Here is a 17742-nt window from a genome sequence, read left to right as displayed (position 1 = left end):
GAGGAGAAGGAACTGTCCTCATCTCGGTAAAGACCATCTACAAAAAACCTGTTGGCTGCTACACCAATGGGCATTCCCCTCTGATCGGGAATGTAAGGATGCCCACTCTCACCACTTGCATTCAGCATTTTCCTGGAGGTTCTAGCCATGGCAAGTAAGTGAGAAAATGAAATAAAAGGAATCTAGGCAGGAAGAAGTAAAATGAATTCTAGTAACGTGATCATATGTATAGAAAATCCTAAAGAATCCAATCCAAAAAATATTAGAACTAATAAACAAGTTCAGCAATATAAGATTAATATACAAAAATCAATTGCATTTCTATGCACTAGCAATGAACTATCTAGAAGTGAAATTAAGAAAACAGTTTTGCTTACATAGAATCAAAAAGAATAAATTTATTTGTAAACATACTTAGAATACATTTCACTAAAGAAATGCAAGACTTGTACACAGAACACTACCAAACATCATTGAAATAAATTCAGGAAAGACATCCCATGTTCATGGACTGGAATTCTTAATATGGTAAATGTGGCAGTACTCCCTAAATTGCAGTTTCCATTCAGTCCTTATCAAAATCCCAACTGCCTGTTTTGCAGAAATTGTCAGTGGAATGCTAGGGACCCAGAACAGCCAAAACAATTTTGGAAAAGAACAAAGCTGGAGGACTCACACATCCTGATGTCTAAATGACTACAAAGCTACAGCAATCAAGACAGTGTATTACTGAAATAAGAACTTACAGATCAGTGAAACAGAGCTGAGAGTCCAAAAACATGGCCAGTTAATTTTTAAAAATTTGTACCCAATGTAAATTTGTGACCAATTAAATTTATGGCCAATATTTTGCCAATTAATTTTTTAAAAATAGATTTTGTTTTTTAGAGCAGTTTTAAGTTCACAGGAAAATTAAACAAAAGGTGGAGTTCCCATATACCCCCACCCCCTACACAAGCACACCCTCCTCCATTATCAACATCTGCCCAAATAGTACATTTGCTATAGTCAATGAACCTATATTGACACATCATTATCACCTAAAGTCATTTACATTAGGGTTCTCTCTTGGTGATGTACACACTATAGGTTTCGATGAATGTATAATGACATATAGACACCATTACAGTATCATGCAGAATTGTTTCACTGCCGTACAAACCCTCTGTGCTTCACCTGTTCATCCCTCCCTCTCCACTAACCTCTGGCAACCCCTGATCTTTTTACCGTCTCCACAGTATTGCCTTTTCCAGAATGTCACATAGTTAGAATCATACATTAGGTAGCCTTTTCAGATTGGCTTCTTTCACTTATTAATATGTGCTTAAGATTGTCTTATGTCTTCATGGTTTGATAGCTCATTTCTTTTTAGTGCTGAGTAATCTTTCTTGTCTAGATGTACAACAGTTTATTTATCCGTCCTACTGAAGGATGTCTTGGTTGCTTCCAAGTTTTGGCAATTATGAATAAAGCTGCTATAAACATCCATGTGCAGGTTTTTGTGTGGAGATAAATTTTCAATTCATTTGCGTAAATATCAGAGTGTGATTGCTGAATCATATGGTGAGAGAATGTTTAGTTTTGTAAAAAATTACCACAGTGGCTGTACCATTTTGTGTTTCCATCAGCACTGAATGAGAGTTCCTGTTGCTCCACATCCTCACTAGCATTTGGTGGTGTCAGCGTATTGGATTTTCGCCATTCTAAGACGTATGTAGTGGTAGCTAACTATTTTTCTAATCTGCATTTCCCTGATGACATATGATGTTGAGGATTTTTTGATATTCTTATTTGCCATCTGTATATCCTCTTTGGCGAGGTGTCTGTTCAAATCTTTTGCCCATTTTTAATCAGTTTTTGGTTTTCTTAGTGTTGACTTTTAAGGGTTCTTTGTATATTTTGGATAATAATCCTTTATCAGATGTATCTTTTGCAGATATGCCTCCTAGTCTGTCTGTGGTTTGTCTTCTCATTGTGCTGATAGCAAATCGATTTTTGACAAGAGTGCCAAAATAATTCAATGAGGGAAAGAATAGTCTTTTCAAGAAACCGTGTTGAAACAGATGAATATCCTCATGCAAATAAATGAATGAAGTTGGACCCTTACATCATACCACAGACAAAAATTAGCTCAAAATGAATCAAAGACCTCAATGTAAGAGCTGGACCGATAGAACGCTGTTGTGACATGGCTGAATTAACATTTGTTAAGTGGAGCCCTGAGGGTATTGGATGGTGAGCCGCTCTTCAACAAGAGACCATGAAGGAATTGAAGTAGAGAAGTTTGTTATTCACAGATCCCAGAGGAGGTACACAGCACACCTTGAGGGGCCACAGGCGGTTAAGGCATTGTGTGGGCAGAGAACATGACAGGACCTGGGAGACATGCCTTTTTTAGGGTCTGCAGGTGGAGTGCTTTGGAGTTCCCTGGCTGAGTCTGGATTGGTCAATTCAGAACAATGAGAATGGGGTTTTGGTAAGCTTATCTAAGGATCACTCAAGGGGCTGGCCTGGGAGGTCAGGGAGAATGCTTATCATAAGGGCAGTTGAGGGATTCATGTCAACAACTTACATTACCTGTGACCTGCAGGCTGTCATCTAGGGCATGCACTCTTGGGAGGAGTGAATTATCAGCTGAAGATCCCTGCAGGCCACTTGGCCACACAAAGTGGGTGCTGATATAGCAACATTATCGAGTAGTTTAAATAAACTCTCAACAAACTCTTACAAGAAAACATAGGAGTAACTCTTTATGACTGTGCATGGGCAATGGTTCTGTAGGCAGATAGTGTATAGGGTCCTCAAAGGAAGAGAACCAGACATAACTTTCTCGACATAACCAGACTAACTGGAATCCAAAGAATGCTAATGTGGACCTTTGCTGACTTCTGTGACTTCAATCAACTAGAGTCTGGACTCTGTCAAACTATGCCCCAATTCTATGTTGAATTCTCCTCTGCTCTCAAGCTCTTTCATGGATATGCATACACCACCCAAGCTCCTCCATAAATATGCATACATCCTTAGCTTAAATCTTCCCCAATTTTGCTGTTCGGGGAGATATCCCTGGTGTTTTGGGAAATATCCCTAGTGTTCTCCTTATTTGCTGTGAGTAATAAATCCTTTCTTCTCCTGCTCTTTGACTTCATTGTGTCTTTTGGTTAGATACCCACCAAGAGGCGAACCCAGTTTTTGGGTAACAGTTTCATAAATATGCTACCAAAATGTTCAAGCAAACTAAGAAATATATAGATGAATGTGAGTTCATTGAAATTAAAAACTTTTATGCTTCAAAGGATACCACCAAAAAAGTGAAAGATAATCCAGAGTGGAAAATTTTGCAAATCATGTATTTGCTAAGGGGATTGTATCCAGAATATATAAAGAGCTCTCACAACTCAACAACAAAAATGCACAAAGGATCTTAACAGACAGTTCTTCAAAGAGGATATACAAATGTCCAGTAACCACACGGAAGGATTCTTAACATCACTAGTCATTAGGGAAATGCAAATCAAAAGCACAGTGCAATGCACCTCTAGGACAGCTATAGGCAAAAAGTCAGGTAACAACACGTGTTAAAGATAATGTGGAGTCATTGGAACTCCCTTACACTGCTGGTGGGTGCGGCTGCTTTGGAAAACCATTTGGCAGTTCCTTAAAATGTGAAACAGGAAGTTACTGTATGATCCAGCCATTCTGTTCCTAAGTATATACCTAAGAAATGAAAACATCTATCAAGACAAAAACTTGTACATGAATTATCACAGCAGCGTTACTCATAATGGCCAAAAAGCAGAAACAATCCAAATATTCACCAACTGAAGATGGGTTAAATATGAAATACCCATACAATGGACTATTATTTATCTACGAGAATAAATAAAGTGGTGAGAAACATAGATAAATCTTGAAAATATTATGCTAGGTGAAAGAAGCCAGTTACAGAAGATTACATATTGTATGATTTCAGGCACATCTATAGAGACAAAGAGCAGATTAATGGTTTCCAGGGGATTGGGGAGAGGGGAGGGCAATGGGAGGTGACTGCTAATGGGTGCAGGGATTCTTCCTGGGGTGATCAAAATGTTCTGAAGTTAAACAGTGGTGATGGTCGCACAATTCTGTGGATATACCAAAAACCATGGAAGTGTACATTTTAAGCTGGTGAATATTATGTTATATGAATAAAATTGTTATAAAAATAAAAGATAAAGCACCAAAGTGTTTGCAAGAAAGAACCCCAGAGACAGGAAGAGTTGAGTGGCCAGAGACAGGTGAAGCCTGGTAAATAGAGGAAGGTTAAGAAGTTGAGAGACCACTGTTTCTCCCCAGACTGGCCCCTTTTGCATTGCTGGACTCAAGTTAAGGCATTACTCCTCTGACTCCTCTCAGTCACTCAGATGACATGCCACATGTGATCCAGTTGACCCTACATCCTTCTGCCTCCCGGAACTTTCATTTCTGTTAGCATCCAAATGACATTGCTCAGATCAGCTTATTTATTTCAGTTAGTCCAGGCCTTCCCCAGTTTCTGGGAGCTTTGTGGTGGGGGGAAGGAAGGCAAAAGAAATCTTACATTTCTCCCAAGTCATTGTGATCTTTCCCTCCACTTTTTCCTGTCTCCTGCAGCTTCTGTCCTCTCTTGTCCCCTTGCTGGACACTCCTCTCCCCAATCTGCTCTTCTCCCCAGGGCCAAATTTAGCTCAGACTCCACCCTTCAAAGTCCACCAGCATCTTGCCCCATATTACCTCTCCCAAATTCCCCATCACTTGTCACCGTGGACCAGTTTCCCAGCTCTTCCTTCTCTTGTCCCCCAGCCCTGGCCATGGCAGTCACATCTGTCCCCACCTGCTCTAGCCCTTACCAGAGGTTCCCTCTCTCCCATTTCCCATCACCTTCTCTGGCCAAGGCTGGCCCTAGTTCCTTGCACCCATCGTGGTGGGCCTCCCTGGAAGAGGAGGGCTTCTGGTTTTCCAAAATCACTCCCTGGAAACCCTAGTTAGCTGCTCGACCCTTCTAACTTCCTGACCACATTCTCTGAAATCTGCCTGAGCAAGGGAGGAGTGGGGAGCTGAAGAGTTAGCCCCATGGAATCCATGGCGGTGGTAGGGGGTGTTGCTCGAGCCCAGACCATCTGAACTGCTGCTGTGAACACCATCCCATGCCTCCAAGACCTAGCAGTGGTAGGCAGGGTAGGAAATCTGGATTTTGCATCTATGTTTTTAATTTTACTTTATAGTAATTCATAATTTATATTTATTTGTATTTTCTTTAATTAACTCCTCTTTGGTCCTGTCTTCTCCATGAAAATTCCAGTGTATTTGGGTTGTGCTTAGAACAGCCAAGAAAAGGCTCGTTTCTTGGGTCGGGTAAACACGACTCTCCCACGTATCAGCAGCAGGAATGGGGGGCATCCTGGGAGGGTGGTGAATTGAGGTTATCAGTCACCCCTCCAGGAACCTTGGAAATTCTGTGTCCTTTCGCCAAGGTGTGTGAGCAGGTTGGTAATTCTCTGGCCTCCTGCAGTGACCACCTGTGGAATCTCCTGCCCCATCCTCCCCCTAAACGGCCGAGTCAGCCCGCCTTGCTGCCGGTTGGCTCCACCCACCCGGGAAAGCCAAGCCCCTGGTCCGGCCGCGGTCAACTGCCCTCCGCGCTGCAACCTCGCTGTCCCCCGCCTGCCCTGCCCCATCCAGCCCACCCACCCAGCTTTGCTGCTTGGAAAACTCGCGATATTTTCGGACCCATGCAGAAGCCCCGCCCCCTGGAAGGCGGAACTTTCCCCAGCTTCGCAGCGCCTCCTTCCCGGAACCTACCTCGTGGCCGGTACCTCGTGCTCTGGCAGGAGGCGGGGTAATGACGTCAGCGCAGGTTGCTAACTGAGGAGCCCTTGCACGTGTCTGCTCCAGCCAAGTCTGCAAAGCCCTGTCGGTGATGAGCCCTGTCACTTCCTACACCCCGTGCAGCAACACAAAGGGACCGCATTTTACAGATAAATTACCCGGCCTCCCTTTGTGGTCACTCAGCAGGCGCCAGCCCGCGGCTTCCTGCCACCGCAATACGAGACCTTCCCGTCGCCACTTCCCGCCCAAAGTGACGACCAATCAAAAGAGAATTCGCTGGTCAAGGAACAGGCCAATTGCCATTAGGGTCCTGGCCTGGGGCCTGCCCTCGAGGCTGTCGGGGCCAATGGCAGTTGCTCAGCCTGCGAACCAATCAGGACACGGCGTGCAGTGCGGCGGGCCGGCAGTTGCGCGCGTGGTGTCGGACAAAGAGGAGTTGGGAGCACAGCGAGCGGCTCGGCGGTGACCACCATGGTACGGGCGGTAGGGCCCAGAGGACCGGGCGGGACGGGCACAGGGGACCAGGGGTCAGGCCTGGACGGGCGGTGGGGCCCAGTGGACAGGACGGGATGGCACAGGGGCCCGGGGGTCAGGCCCGGGTGGCGAGTTCATCTCCAGAGCATGTGGGTCGGGGCTGGCGATGGACACACTCCACAGACTCTTCCTTCCGAAGGTAACGCCAAGGGTTGCACTTAAACTCTAGTTTGTCTTTGCTATGAGCTCATGAGGGCACTTACAAGAATAGACCTTGAAATAATAACGATATAAGACGGCATATGCCAAAAAAATCTCGCTTCATCCATTAGAAGGGTTGTTTGTTTTTGTTTTCTTTTTTTTAAGCAAAACCAAGCACACAAGAGTAGGTTTGTGTACGTCTCCCCTTTCTCTTGCCTCGTTTTTTCATTGTGCAAACAGCCCCCGTCCCTCTGCATTAGCGGCAAAGAGCTGATCCTAGTTTACTGCTGCGGAGTATTCCAGGGTGTGGCTGAGTTCGGCTTTCAGTCGCTGAATATGTGGATGTTTTCCAGCCACTCACACCTAGAGTGTCAGTGAGGAGTGTGCATGCACTGTTTCTCACTGGGGTGGGTGTATATGGGATGTCAAATTTCTTTACATCAGCAACGCGTATATGAGAATTCCTGTTTTCCCACGGCAGGGTAGGCTTCTGGCTTTAATTTATTCATTTTAACGTTCTCAGTTCATAGGTATCTAGGTGATTGTTGAATTAATTATGTTACTGGTTTACATATGAATGAAACCCCATCAACACCTCTGTCATTATGCACGTCTAAAACCAGTGGTGCCCAAGAATCCGCTTTACGTTGAGAGGCTGGAATAACCCCCGTCAGGACTTTGCATGGTCCAGTGCATGTCTCCCTTGTTCCCTGTTAACTGAGATTGATGTCCCCTCAGCTCCCGTGTCCTCTTCTGATCACCGTGGTAGTTTCCAGACTATGAATAAAGTAGGTGATGAAATAACTCACTAGCTGCTGCATTCTCCCTTTGCAGAAGTTGGTTTTGAGGCTTCTCTTATTGGTCATTGCACAGCATGAAATCAAACTGCTCAAAAGTTTTTTGTTTTTTTGTAAATGTGAATTATTCTAAGTATAAAGGAAAGGTGTCTTCTGTTACCTGACAGATAAAAGAAAACTTCAAGATGAGGAGAAATTTGTGCATTTCATCATTTGTAGGAGCTGTTATTTTTAGCAAAGGCTTTGTCTTAAGTATGAAAAATATCATGATTAATACTTTCAGAAGAGCTGTGCAGCCATTGTTTGCTGGTGTGCCAGGGTCTTCTCAAGTTGAAGTGCTGAAATTCACAATACTTAGTTTAACCAAATAATTAGGAAACACCTGTTGAGGGGGTGATGAGTTGGTGTGAGTATAACCAAAGAGAAATGACTCTGGCCTCTTAGAGACTGTTGGCCATTACAAATGCTTTCCCTTTGTTGGAAGGGTTTGTGTCTCAAGATGAAGTTAATGGGAATCCCAGCAGCAGAAATTTTGTTTAAATCCTGGTTTGTGCATCCTAGAGCCTCATCACAAAGCTGAGTACCTTCTGGAGAATTTGTCCCTGCCTTGCAGGGTAATTTTTTCTGGCTCAGTACTGAAGTTTGGCTGGAATAAGAATTAGAGAATCAGCTATGACTTGGCCCTTGTCTGTCATTTACTAGAAACACAACCAGAAGCTGAATTTCTGGGCTTCTAGACCATCACTAGGAGAATCACAAATCTGGGTTAGGAAATTAGAAACAATTTGAAGCAGTTTGAGCTTTCTGAACTGTAATGTGATGGTAATTATATGATGGGAAAATAATACCCATGCTTAAAATTATGTGTCTCATGATGTGGCCATTTTGATGGCCTGTTTTGTTTTCATTCTGGTTAACTTTTCTTGAGTGAGCGTCAGCAGTGTGTGTCAGGAATCTGTCCGTTTCATCTGTGTTGTTGAATTTACTGGCACAGTTGTTCATAATATTCCTTTATCCTTTCAATACCTTAGCGTCGGCCGTGATACCCTCTCTTTTCATTCCTGCTGTTGGTCATTTGTGTCTCTTTTTCTGGACCAGTTTGGCCAGGGGCTTATCAATTTGATTGTTCAGCTTAAAGAACTAGTTTTGGCTTCACTGATTTTTGTTTTTCTGTTTAGTTTATTTCTGTTCTTCATTATTTCCTTTTTTCCTGTATAATTTGGACATTGCTTTTTTTCTAGTTTCTTAAGGTAGAAGCTTAGGTGTCATTGATTTTGAAATTTTTTAACAAATTCTTGTGCCTGTGCCTGTGCCTGTGTTGGTCTGTAGTTTCCTCATGACTGTCTTTGGTTTTGCTATCAGGGTAATGCTGGCCTCATGGATGAGTTAGGAAGTGTTCCTGCCTTCGGTTTTCTAGAAGAATTTGTAGGGGAGGAAAAATTTTTCTCTACTCTTCTAGGTTCTTTTTGTTGGTCTAATAATCAGATTGACAGAAGACAGGTTAACATGAGGAAAACAAATTTAATTCAGTGCGAACGGAGGCCGCGTAGGTATAGGACCTAAGAAGTGACCAGAGTGGGCTGTTTATAACCCTTTTTCGACAAAGAATCACTTACTTGTGAAGATTTGACATAAGAAAGAGGTTTTTGCTTGGGTCAGCAAGTTAAAGAAGTAATGCAGTTTGTTTATGCAGCTTTCTTAGCCTTGAGCCCCAGTCTCAGGCATCATGGTGCCCCCCTCCCGCCCCCCACGTAAGGAGGGTGCCTCCCTGCAGCTTTGTTTCCTGCTTCCAGGGGAGCAAAGGGGGGTCAGAGTGTTCTTGTACCAGCTGTTTCTCATGTAACTTTAATTCAGAGTAATCAGTATGTCACCTTGGCATATCTGGGGTGGCTTACCCTGAGCCCTGTCTGGTTTTACAGGTCACTGACTTTAGACCTTTATACACAGATACACATGTATTTTCCTTTGAGGGCTGTTCCAGCTGCATCCCACAAATTTTGCTATGTCATGCTTTCATTTTCCTTCCATTCAAAATACTTCCTAATTTGCCTTGTTATTAGTTCCCAAATATTGGGGGGGTTTTCAGATATCTTTGTGTTACTGATGTCTAATGGCATTCCAACATTCAGAAAACATTTTGCATCATTTGAACATTTTTTATTAAGACCTCTATTAACAGGTGCTTGCTGTCTGTTGAGTTTTTGAAAATATCAAGGTGTAAACTTTTATTACAAATTAAAAATGAGATTCTTAAAAACTAAACCTTCCCAGATATGAAACAATTAAAAAACCTTTAAATGTATGTTGAGAAAAGCCAGGCTTTTGAAAAAACCCCAGGTTTGTCATTACCGAAAAGAGATGTCTTCAGGTAAAAACAATAAAACCCCAGGCTGCACAGATAGCGCAGGTGCTTCCAGTTTATCCAGTCCCTGAAGGTCTTCAGCATCAATCTGTTGTTCGTTTCTCATTGCTGGGATTTACTTTTGCTGGACGACCACTCCGGAGACGGTAGAGACGGTCAGCCCACCCTGCTCCGCCTCAGGAGCGGACGGGCTGCTTCTGTCTTTGCCGTCTTGTGGGTTGGGGTTTTCAGGGAGTCTCTGTCTGTAATTGAGGTTGTGGCGGTGCCGACGTTGCCGTGGCTTCTTATATTCGGTCATCTTAGTTTTCCTTGTCTTTGTGGCGAGGAGGGCCCCTGCAGAACTGAGGTCTATATCCCAATACAGATTCTGTCTCATGGGTCTGCCTTGTTCTCTGCACCCTGGGCATCGGCCCCTCCATCCTTCCCCTGCCCAGGAACACTGAATACTGTGGTCACCCTGTGTGCTGAGCTGGGCACCGTGGCTTGCGGCAGGGCCCCCAACGCCTCGTTCTTCCCCACTGTCCCATTGCGGTAATTCTGCTGGTCATTGCATGGCGGACCCTGGCAACATGGATAGCGCCACAGTGGTCACGGTCTGCCACGTACTCCCTGTCCTGCACTGGGGCTCAGCAGGGCCTGTCACACTTGCTGCCTCCGCAGCCTTTTTGCTTCAGCACCAGCCTGCAGGCCTCTCCATCTCCTGTGCTGCCAAGTGCTCCTCAGGGCTGTTCCACTCTGTGGCAGTTGGGCGCACAGGGACATCTTCCTTATGTCCTGCCTGTTGGTGAAACCACATCCATTTCTCACATCAGTGACCTTTGTCTGCCTGCACCCTGGTTGGCAGTGCTGGGGGTGGGGGCGGCCGAGGGTCTTTGCCTTGCTGCTCTGGCGTGTGGTGACAGTGGCTGGGGCTGGTGGCAGCGGCAGGGTTGCTCTGGGCTCTCTGGGGTCCACTCTCCCAGCTTTTATTGGAATTGTTTGAAGTGGCCTGAGACCTGTCATGTGGTTGGTGAGGAGTATGGTCCATTTTGGCAGATGCTCACTGTGCCCAGGAGGTGTGTTCGGTGAGGGTGGGGTGTCTGATGCCAGTGGTCGATGTGGCTGGTCGTGCTGTTTGTGTCTTCTGGACCTTTACTGGCTTCTGTCTAGCTGTTCAGCCAGCTGTCAAGCGTGTTGAAGTCTTTGCTTGTGGATTGTCTATTTCTTCTTTCAGTTCTGTGTTTTTTTAAACATATTTTGAAGCTCTGTGTCTAGAAGCTATGACTAATGACACATAACCATCAAAGATTATTATGCCTGAGGAATTGGCCCCTTTATCATCCTGAAATGGCCCTCTTTTCCTGGCAAAATGCTTTGCTTTGAAAGCAACACTGATGATCCTGGCCTGTGGTCTCTGGCTCGATGCGGGCGAGGTGCTGAGGCCAGGTGTGGCCAGGACTGCCCCCGGACAGCAGAGTGACCAAAGCCAAGAGACCCCAGGCTCCCATTGGTGCAACTGCCAGGTTGCTCCCGCAGAAGCACAAGGTGCGTGGGGAGCGGGTGGGCGTGCTCTTTTTTCTGACAGTCAGCCTTTTAGGTGTTTTACATTTAGGTGTTTACATTTGATTTGTAACGACATTTAATGTGAATATTGCTGTGGTTAGGTTTAAATCTGCCACGTTGCCATTTGTTCCTATTTATCCCATCTGTCTGTTCCCTTTCCCCTTTTCTCCTGCTGTCTTCTGGGTTACCTTTATGATTCCATGTTGTCTCCCATATTAGGTTCTTGGCTACACCACTTTACCTTTGTGTGATGGCTTGGGGACCATAGCAGACATCTTCCGTCTGCCCTGTCCCCCTCAGCTGTGACTCACCTCTTCACAGTGGCACACTTCCATCCCATCTTGACCTTTGTGCTGTTGTTTGTCACATTTTACTTCCATATGAGGCATAAACCCCACAGTAAATCTCTATTTGTGCTTCAACATTCAACTCTATTTTAAAGATACGGTATAAAGACGTTCACGTTTGCCCACACGTGGTGGTGTTTTGTTGCTGTTCATTCCTTTGTGTGGTTCCGGTTTTCCATCTGGTGCTGGTCTCCGTCCTGCTGCAGGGATCCTGTAACGTTTCCTGTGGTGGAGATGACTGGTCTCAGCTAGTGATTAATTCTCTCAGCTTTTGAATGCCTGAGAAAGTCTTCATTTTGCCTTTATTTTACAGTTTTATTGAAGTATCATTGACTTTTTTGTACTTTCTAGAATTTTATATAAATGGGATCATTGAGTTAATTTTTCGTTGTTACTTGAAATCTTTCACTCACTGTAATTATTTTGAGATTCACCCATGTTGTTGCAACACAGCTCCCTTATGTGCTGAGTATCACCTTTGTGTGTGCGCTGAGATATATGACACAAAGTTTACCATTTTAACCATTTATAAGCGTATAATTCAGTAGCATTAAGTACGTTCAAATGTTGTATAACTGTCACCATTGTGTCCAGAACTTTTTCATCATTTTCAGACCTCTTGTTCTTCCTATATACTCTGCTTTTCATCCCATCCAGTGTATTTCATTGCAGACATTGTCTTTTTTATCATTAGAAATTTGATGTAAGTCTTTTAAATGTCAAACAAGTCTCTCCTCATAATGCTTATTTTTTCCTACACCTTCCTCAGCATATGGACATATAATAGTTATTTTAATGTCTTTGTCTACTAATTCTCTCAGAGGTCATTTCTGGGTCTGTTTTTATCGGTTGCTTTTTCTCTTATGATCGTATTTTCTGGGTTTATTTTTATTTTTAAATTTTCTGGGGTATTTGAGGAGTTTACATTGGATGCCAGCCATTATGAATTATACATGGTTGGGTGTTAGATTTGGGGGTATTCTTTCAACTCTTTCTAGGGGTTTTCTGGATGCTATTACTAGCCCTGGGAACAGTTTGATCCTTTGAGGCTTGCCTTTGAGCTTTCTTGGGTGGGTTCAGAACAGCCTGTACAGGGTTGGCCTCGCTGGGCCCCACTGAGAACTCCACCTGGTGCGTAGTGAGTTGGGACGCCTTTCTGCCTCGGCAGATGTGAGCTCAGGATCCCACCATGTGTGCTGCGCAGCCCAGCATGGACTGGGGTGGGCTTCCCTGATGACCCCACAGAGCTCGCACAGCTGTCTCTCGGTACCAGCACCAGGCTTTCCGGCTGCCTTGGCCTCTCTGCACACTAGATTTGCTCAACTCATAGAGGTCCGTGGCCTTAGTGTAGGTTTCTCCTCCCTTGACGGCTGCCTGGAAGCCCCAGGCAGTCCCTGGAGCACCTGTAGGCCTTGCTCTGCTTCCTGCTCTGAGAACCCATCACTGGCTCATGCTGCCTGCTGTTCAGTGACTGAAAACTATTGTTTCACATATTTTGTCTGATTGAGCCATTGCTTACGTCAAGGTGGTAAATCCAACCTTGGGTGGAAACAAAATGGCATAATTGCTTATTTTATATAAAATTTTAACATTTTCTATTGGTTGTTTGGAAGATGTCTCTAGTGACTGTATTCCGACTCCCAGTTCAAGTGTGTCTCCATCCAAACCAGATGGGCAGGTGTTTCGACGTTGAATGATCTTTGGTGCTCACAGGCTGTGATGTCTGAGAAGCGCTAAAAGAAACCACACGGCTTGACAAGTGTTAGATTCTGGTGTCAGGTCTCATCTGTACGCCCCATGTTGACGACTGTCAGGGAGCCTCACGCGCATGTTCTGCTTCCCAGCGTGAGTGCATCTCTATCCACGTGGGGCAGGCGGGCGTGCAGATCGGCAATGCCTGCTGGGAGCTGTACTGCCTTGAACATGGCATTCAGCCCGACGGCCAGATGCCAAGTGACAAGACCATCGGCGGCGGGGATGACTCCTTCAACACATTCTTCAGCGAGACTGGGGCTGGCAAGCACGTGCCCAGGGCGGTGTTCGTGGACCTGGAGCCCACCGTGGTCGGTAGGCACTGGGTGCCTGGGGTAGCAGCTCTCCTGGGTTGGTGGGAGAGCCTCCCGAGAGCCCGTGTGCTCCTGTGAATCCCTCTGCAGAGAGGACGCACATACAGGTATGTGCCCGGGGCCGTGTTCAGTGAGAGGCTGAAAGGTTAGGGCTCGAAAAGTGGGGCTCAGGCTCTGAACTGAGGAAGACCTGGTACAGAAAGCAGCTGCTTTGCCAGCAGTAAGATGGGCTGCCGCAGCCCCGAGCAGGGGGGATCGTGTCACAGCAGGGTCCCCGCCATCCCTGTGACCTAGCAGGTGTCCTGAGACACTCACACATGTCCTCTCTGCAGATGAAGTACGCACGGGGACCTACAGGCAGCTGTTCCACCCGGAGCAGCTGATCACCGGGAAGGAAGACGCGGCCAATAATTACGCCCGAGGCCACTACACCATCGGCAAGGAGATCGTCGACCTGGTCCTGGACCGGATCCGCAAACTGGTGAGAGCAGCCCTGGGAAGGCTTCCCGGATAGGCCTGGGACGTCCCCCGGGGATGTCACTTGGGCAGAGCCCCGCAGATCCGTGAGTCCAGGGTCTTGCCCAGGGTCTTGCCTTCCAGCGTGGCTGCAGGGCCTCCACGGGTCTCCGGCCCCTCGGTGTACCGCGTGTTCACGGTGGACGGGTCAGACCCGTCCGTGCAGACCTGTGGAGGAAAAGGGCGCGAGACGTGGCTCGCGGGGGGCGGGCGGCTGTGCGGCTATGCGGGCGGCGGCTCACGTCCCTGCTCTGCTCTCCTCAGGCGGACCTGTGCACGGGGCTGCAGGGCTTCCTCATCTTCCACAGCTTTGGGGGCGGCACCGGCTCGGGGTTTGCGTCTCTGCTCATGGAGCGGCTCTCCGTGGACTACGGCAAGAAGTCCAAGCTGGAGTTCGCCATCTACCCGGCCCCCCAGGTCTCCACGGCCGTGGTGGAGCCCTACAACTCCATCCTGACCACGCACACCACGCTGGAGCACTCGGACTGCGCCTTCATGGTGGACAACGAGGCCATCTACGACATCTGCCGGCGCAACCTGGACATCGAGCGGCCCACCTACACCAACCTCAACCGCCTGATCGGGCAGATCGTGTCGTCCATCACGGCCTCCCTGCGCTTCGACGGGGCCCTCAATGTGGACCTGACGGAGTTCCAGACCAACCTGGTGCCCTACCCCCGCATCCACTTCCCCCTGGCCACGTACGCCCCGGTCATCTCGGCCGAGAAGGCCTACCACGAGCAGCTGTCTGTGGCCGAGATCACCAACGCCTGCTTCGAGCCGGCCAACCAGATGGTCAAGTGTGACCCCCGCCACGGCAAGTACATGGCCTGCTGCATGCTGTACCGGGGGGACGTGGTCCCCAAGGACGTCAACGCGGCCATCGCCACCATCAAGACCAAGCGCACCATCCAGTTTGTGGACTGGTGCCCGACCGGATTCAAGGTAGGACCGGGAGGTGGCAAGGGTTCACCTTCCGCGCGCGGCAGACCCTGGGATGGGACGCTGCCCCTTTGCGGAGGGTCCCGTGCCAGGGCAGCCACGCTGGGTTGTAGATGAGTGAGCCAGGGACAAGTCACTCCCTGGTGTCTCTTGCATTTCCTTCCTGAGTCATCACACGATGTATCCGTGATGAGCGTATTTTTTAACAAATTATCTGGAGGCGTTTCTTGGGTGGTAGAATTAGTGTAGGAAATGTAGGTTGGACTTAGAAATGAGAGATTTTTTCTGTGTTTTTTTCTTACAGTAAGAATTTTTCTTATAATAGAAATGTAGCAATTTCCCGGGTGTCTTGATCATTCACGTGGCTATTTGAACCTGGGGTGTTAACTATAAACTGACTGCTAACTCTGAATCCCACTTGGTTCCGGTGGTGTGTAGAAATCACACCCAGTTTAAATGTCCTACGGAGCGTTTGATTGAAAGAGCTGTCATGAATCCTTCTGTGGAGAAATGGCCACCTTGTAGAGCAGACAGGTGCCCGGGTTGCCTTGGACCCAGCTTGCTCCGCCACCCAGATACCAGATGGAAACCTTCCTCCCACACTTGATTCCCAGACCCTGTCTTCCCTCTGAGGATGGAGCTATCCTTCCTCAAGCCTTGCTCTGCACGCTCCCCTGGCTCAGAGCCTCGCTGCTGCTGGTGGGCCTGCTGCGGTGGGTTCTTAACCAAGGTTTGGTGTCTGGGTTCTCTTCCTCCGGTCCAGGGGTCAGCACAGCTGCCGGGCCAATCACCTGAGTCTGTAAATGAAGTTTCACGTGATCACAGCCACACCCGTTCACTGGCATGTTGTTGTGGCTCTTCTTGTGCGACAGTCACAGCTGAGTAGCTGGGACAGAGACCCCACGGCCCACCAGCCTAGAACGTGTACCTTTACAGACCGTTCGCTGACCCCGTATCTCCTGCCAAAACCTCTGGTCACGTCATCCCTGATCTAAAGCTTGGACTGTCTTCCCCTTGGTCCCAGCACCAGAATCTCCCTCCCTCCTACTTAGCACGCATGGAGGCCACGTCCTGTGGCAGTGGTGGCAGCGTCCTAGGACCTCTGACGTGTGCCTGTCACTGCTGTGCACACACTGTTTGGTGGGAAAGCAGGGCTCCGACCCTCCCCGGTGATCCACCAGTTGTGCTGACTGCGTGGTGGGAACAGCTTCAGCCACAGAACTTAGTCCCCAGCTTGTTGAAGCCTCTGGAGGAAATGAAGAAGCCCAACAAGTGTCCCTTCTCAGAATGAAGACAGCTCTGTCACCTGGGCACCTATCCCATGTCACAGGTGCTGGGACACAGGCCCTCGGGCAGCTTGGGACTGTCAGGTGTCAGGCTCTGGGGCTCCTCTTTCCCTGCTTTCCTGGCCCTGTGCCTGGCATGGCACAGGGCGAACCCAGCCTTCCCCCAGGTCGCCAGCGGGCACCTTCGTGCCGTCTGTTCCCATGAACGCAGCCGCCATTTCTGGGTTTGACGAAGCCTCACGCGGTGCTTTCTTCCCGTTCTCTGGCAGGTGGGCATCAACTACCAGCCCCCCACGGTGGTCCCGGGCGGAGACCTGGCCAAGGTGCAGCGGGCCGTGTGCATGCTGAGCAACACCACCGCCATCGCCGAGGCCTGGGCCCGCCTGGACCACAAGTTCGACCTCATGTACGCGAAGCGCGCCTTCGTGCACTGGTACGTGGGGGAAGGCATGGAGGAGGGCGAGTTCTCGGAGGCCCGGGAGGATCTGGCCGCTCTGGAGAAGGATTACGAAGAAGTCGGCGTGGACTCCGTGGAGGCCGAGGCCGAGGAAGGAGAGGAGTACTGACCGTGAGGCATGGCTGGCGGCCCCGTACCCCGCGACTATAACGTTACAGAATGTATTTACCTATTAAAGTTTCTGAATTAAACCTGTCTGTTGTGCTCAGCTGGGACTCTCACCCGCCCGCAGGAGCGGGAGGACCACAGCCGCGTGGACATCTGTCCAGCTGTGCTGCTGGAGTGGGTGGCCCACCTGTCTGTGAGGAGCCGCTGCTTCCGTGACGTGACCTGGGGGCAAAGAGTCAATATTTCTAATCCAAAGTTTAAAAGCATAAAGATTTACTAAATTGTAGGAAAACTAAGTGAGGTTTTTGTATTGAATTTGCCATTTTGCAGGCTTCTCTATTGATGGAACATGTGGACTAAAGCATAAAAGCTTAGAGCTGGGGTTTGAAAGTTTGAGGTCCATGGAAGGGGGTCCACATAACTTGTAAACTGGGTCAGATTTGCAGGGTCAGGCCATTTTGGGGAAAGGGTTTTACTGGACTCTGCATGGCATGCTGGCTGTATGATGGGCTGAAGCTCTAGGTGGGGCCCCTCTGGGTGCCCAGCCCTGCAGCACCTGAGCACCCTGGGGGCGGCCTTTGCAAACACCCAACCTTTCCTTGAAGCAAGACGTTCTGACTCCGTGAAGGACTTGGTAATACAGACGTTTTCTCTCTGGCCCCAGAATGCGGTCCAGGAAGTTGGGGTCATTGGTCAAAGTCACTTGGTTGGTTTGAAGCGTGACTTGGACCAGCATACAGAACTAAGTCTAAATCTTTGTGCCTTAATATATTCAGAAGGTGACAGAAAACATCTCA

At 47.9% G+C, this 17742-nt stretch overlaps 1 protein-coding gene across 1 annotated transcript; it reads left to right on the top strand.

The window, feature by feature from the left end:
• Positions 1-6193: 6193 nt before the first annotated feature.
• LOC102505031 (tubulin alpha-3 chain) lies at positions 6194-17028 on the top strand. Its single transcript, XM_032472126.1, has 5 exons — positions 6194-6321; positions 13415-13637; positions 13969-14117; positions 14417-15097; positions 16650-17028. Exons 1-5 carry the CDS (start codon positions 6319-6321, stop codon positions 16944-16946), a joined length of 1353 nt encoding a protein of 450 aa, XP_032328017.1. The 5' UTR covers positions 6194-6318; the 3' UTR covers positions 16947-17028.
• The last annotated feature ends 714 nt before the right edge of the window (positions 17029-17742 follow it).

The sequence above is a fragment of the Camelus ferus genome, chromosome 32 (genome assembly GCF_009834535.1).
Source record: "Camelus ferus isolate YT-003-E chromosome 32, BCGSAC_Cfer_1.0, whole genome shotgun sequence".
NCBI classification, from domain to species: Eukaryota; Metazoa; Chordata; class Mammalia; order Artiodactyla; family Camelidae; genus Camelus; species Camelus ferus.
Note: the sequence above shows the minus strand (reverse complement) of the source record. Positions and strands in the feature narration are given on the sequence as shown.

Coding starts and splice junctions, on each gene's coding strand:
- LOC102505031 (XM_032472126.1), top strand. Junction 14,118..14,416: donor TGGACCGGATCCGCAAACTG/GTGAGAGCAGCC, acceptor TGCTCTCCTCAG/GCGGACCTGTGCACGGGGCT. Junction 15,098..16,649: donor GGTGCCCGACCGGATTCAAG/GTAGGACCGGGA, acceptor GTTCTCTGGCAG/GTGGGCATCAACTACCAGCC.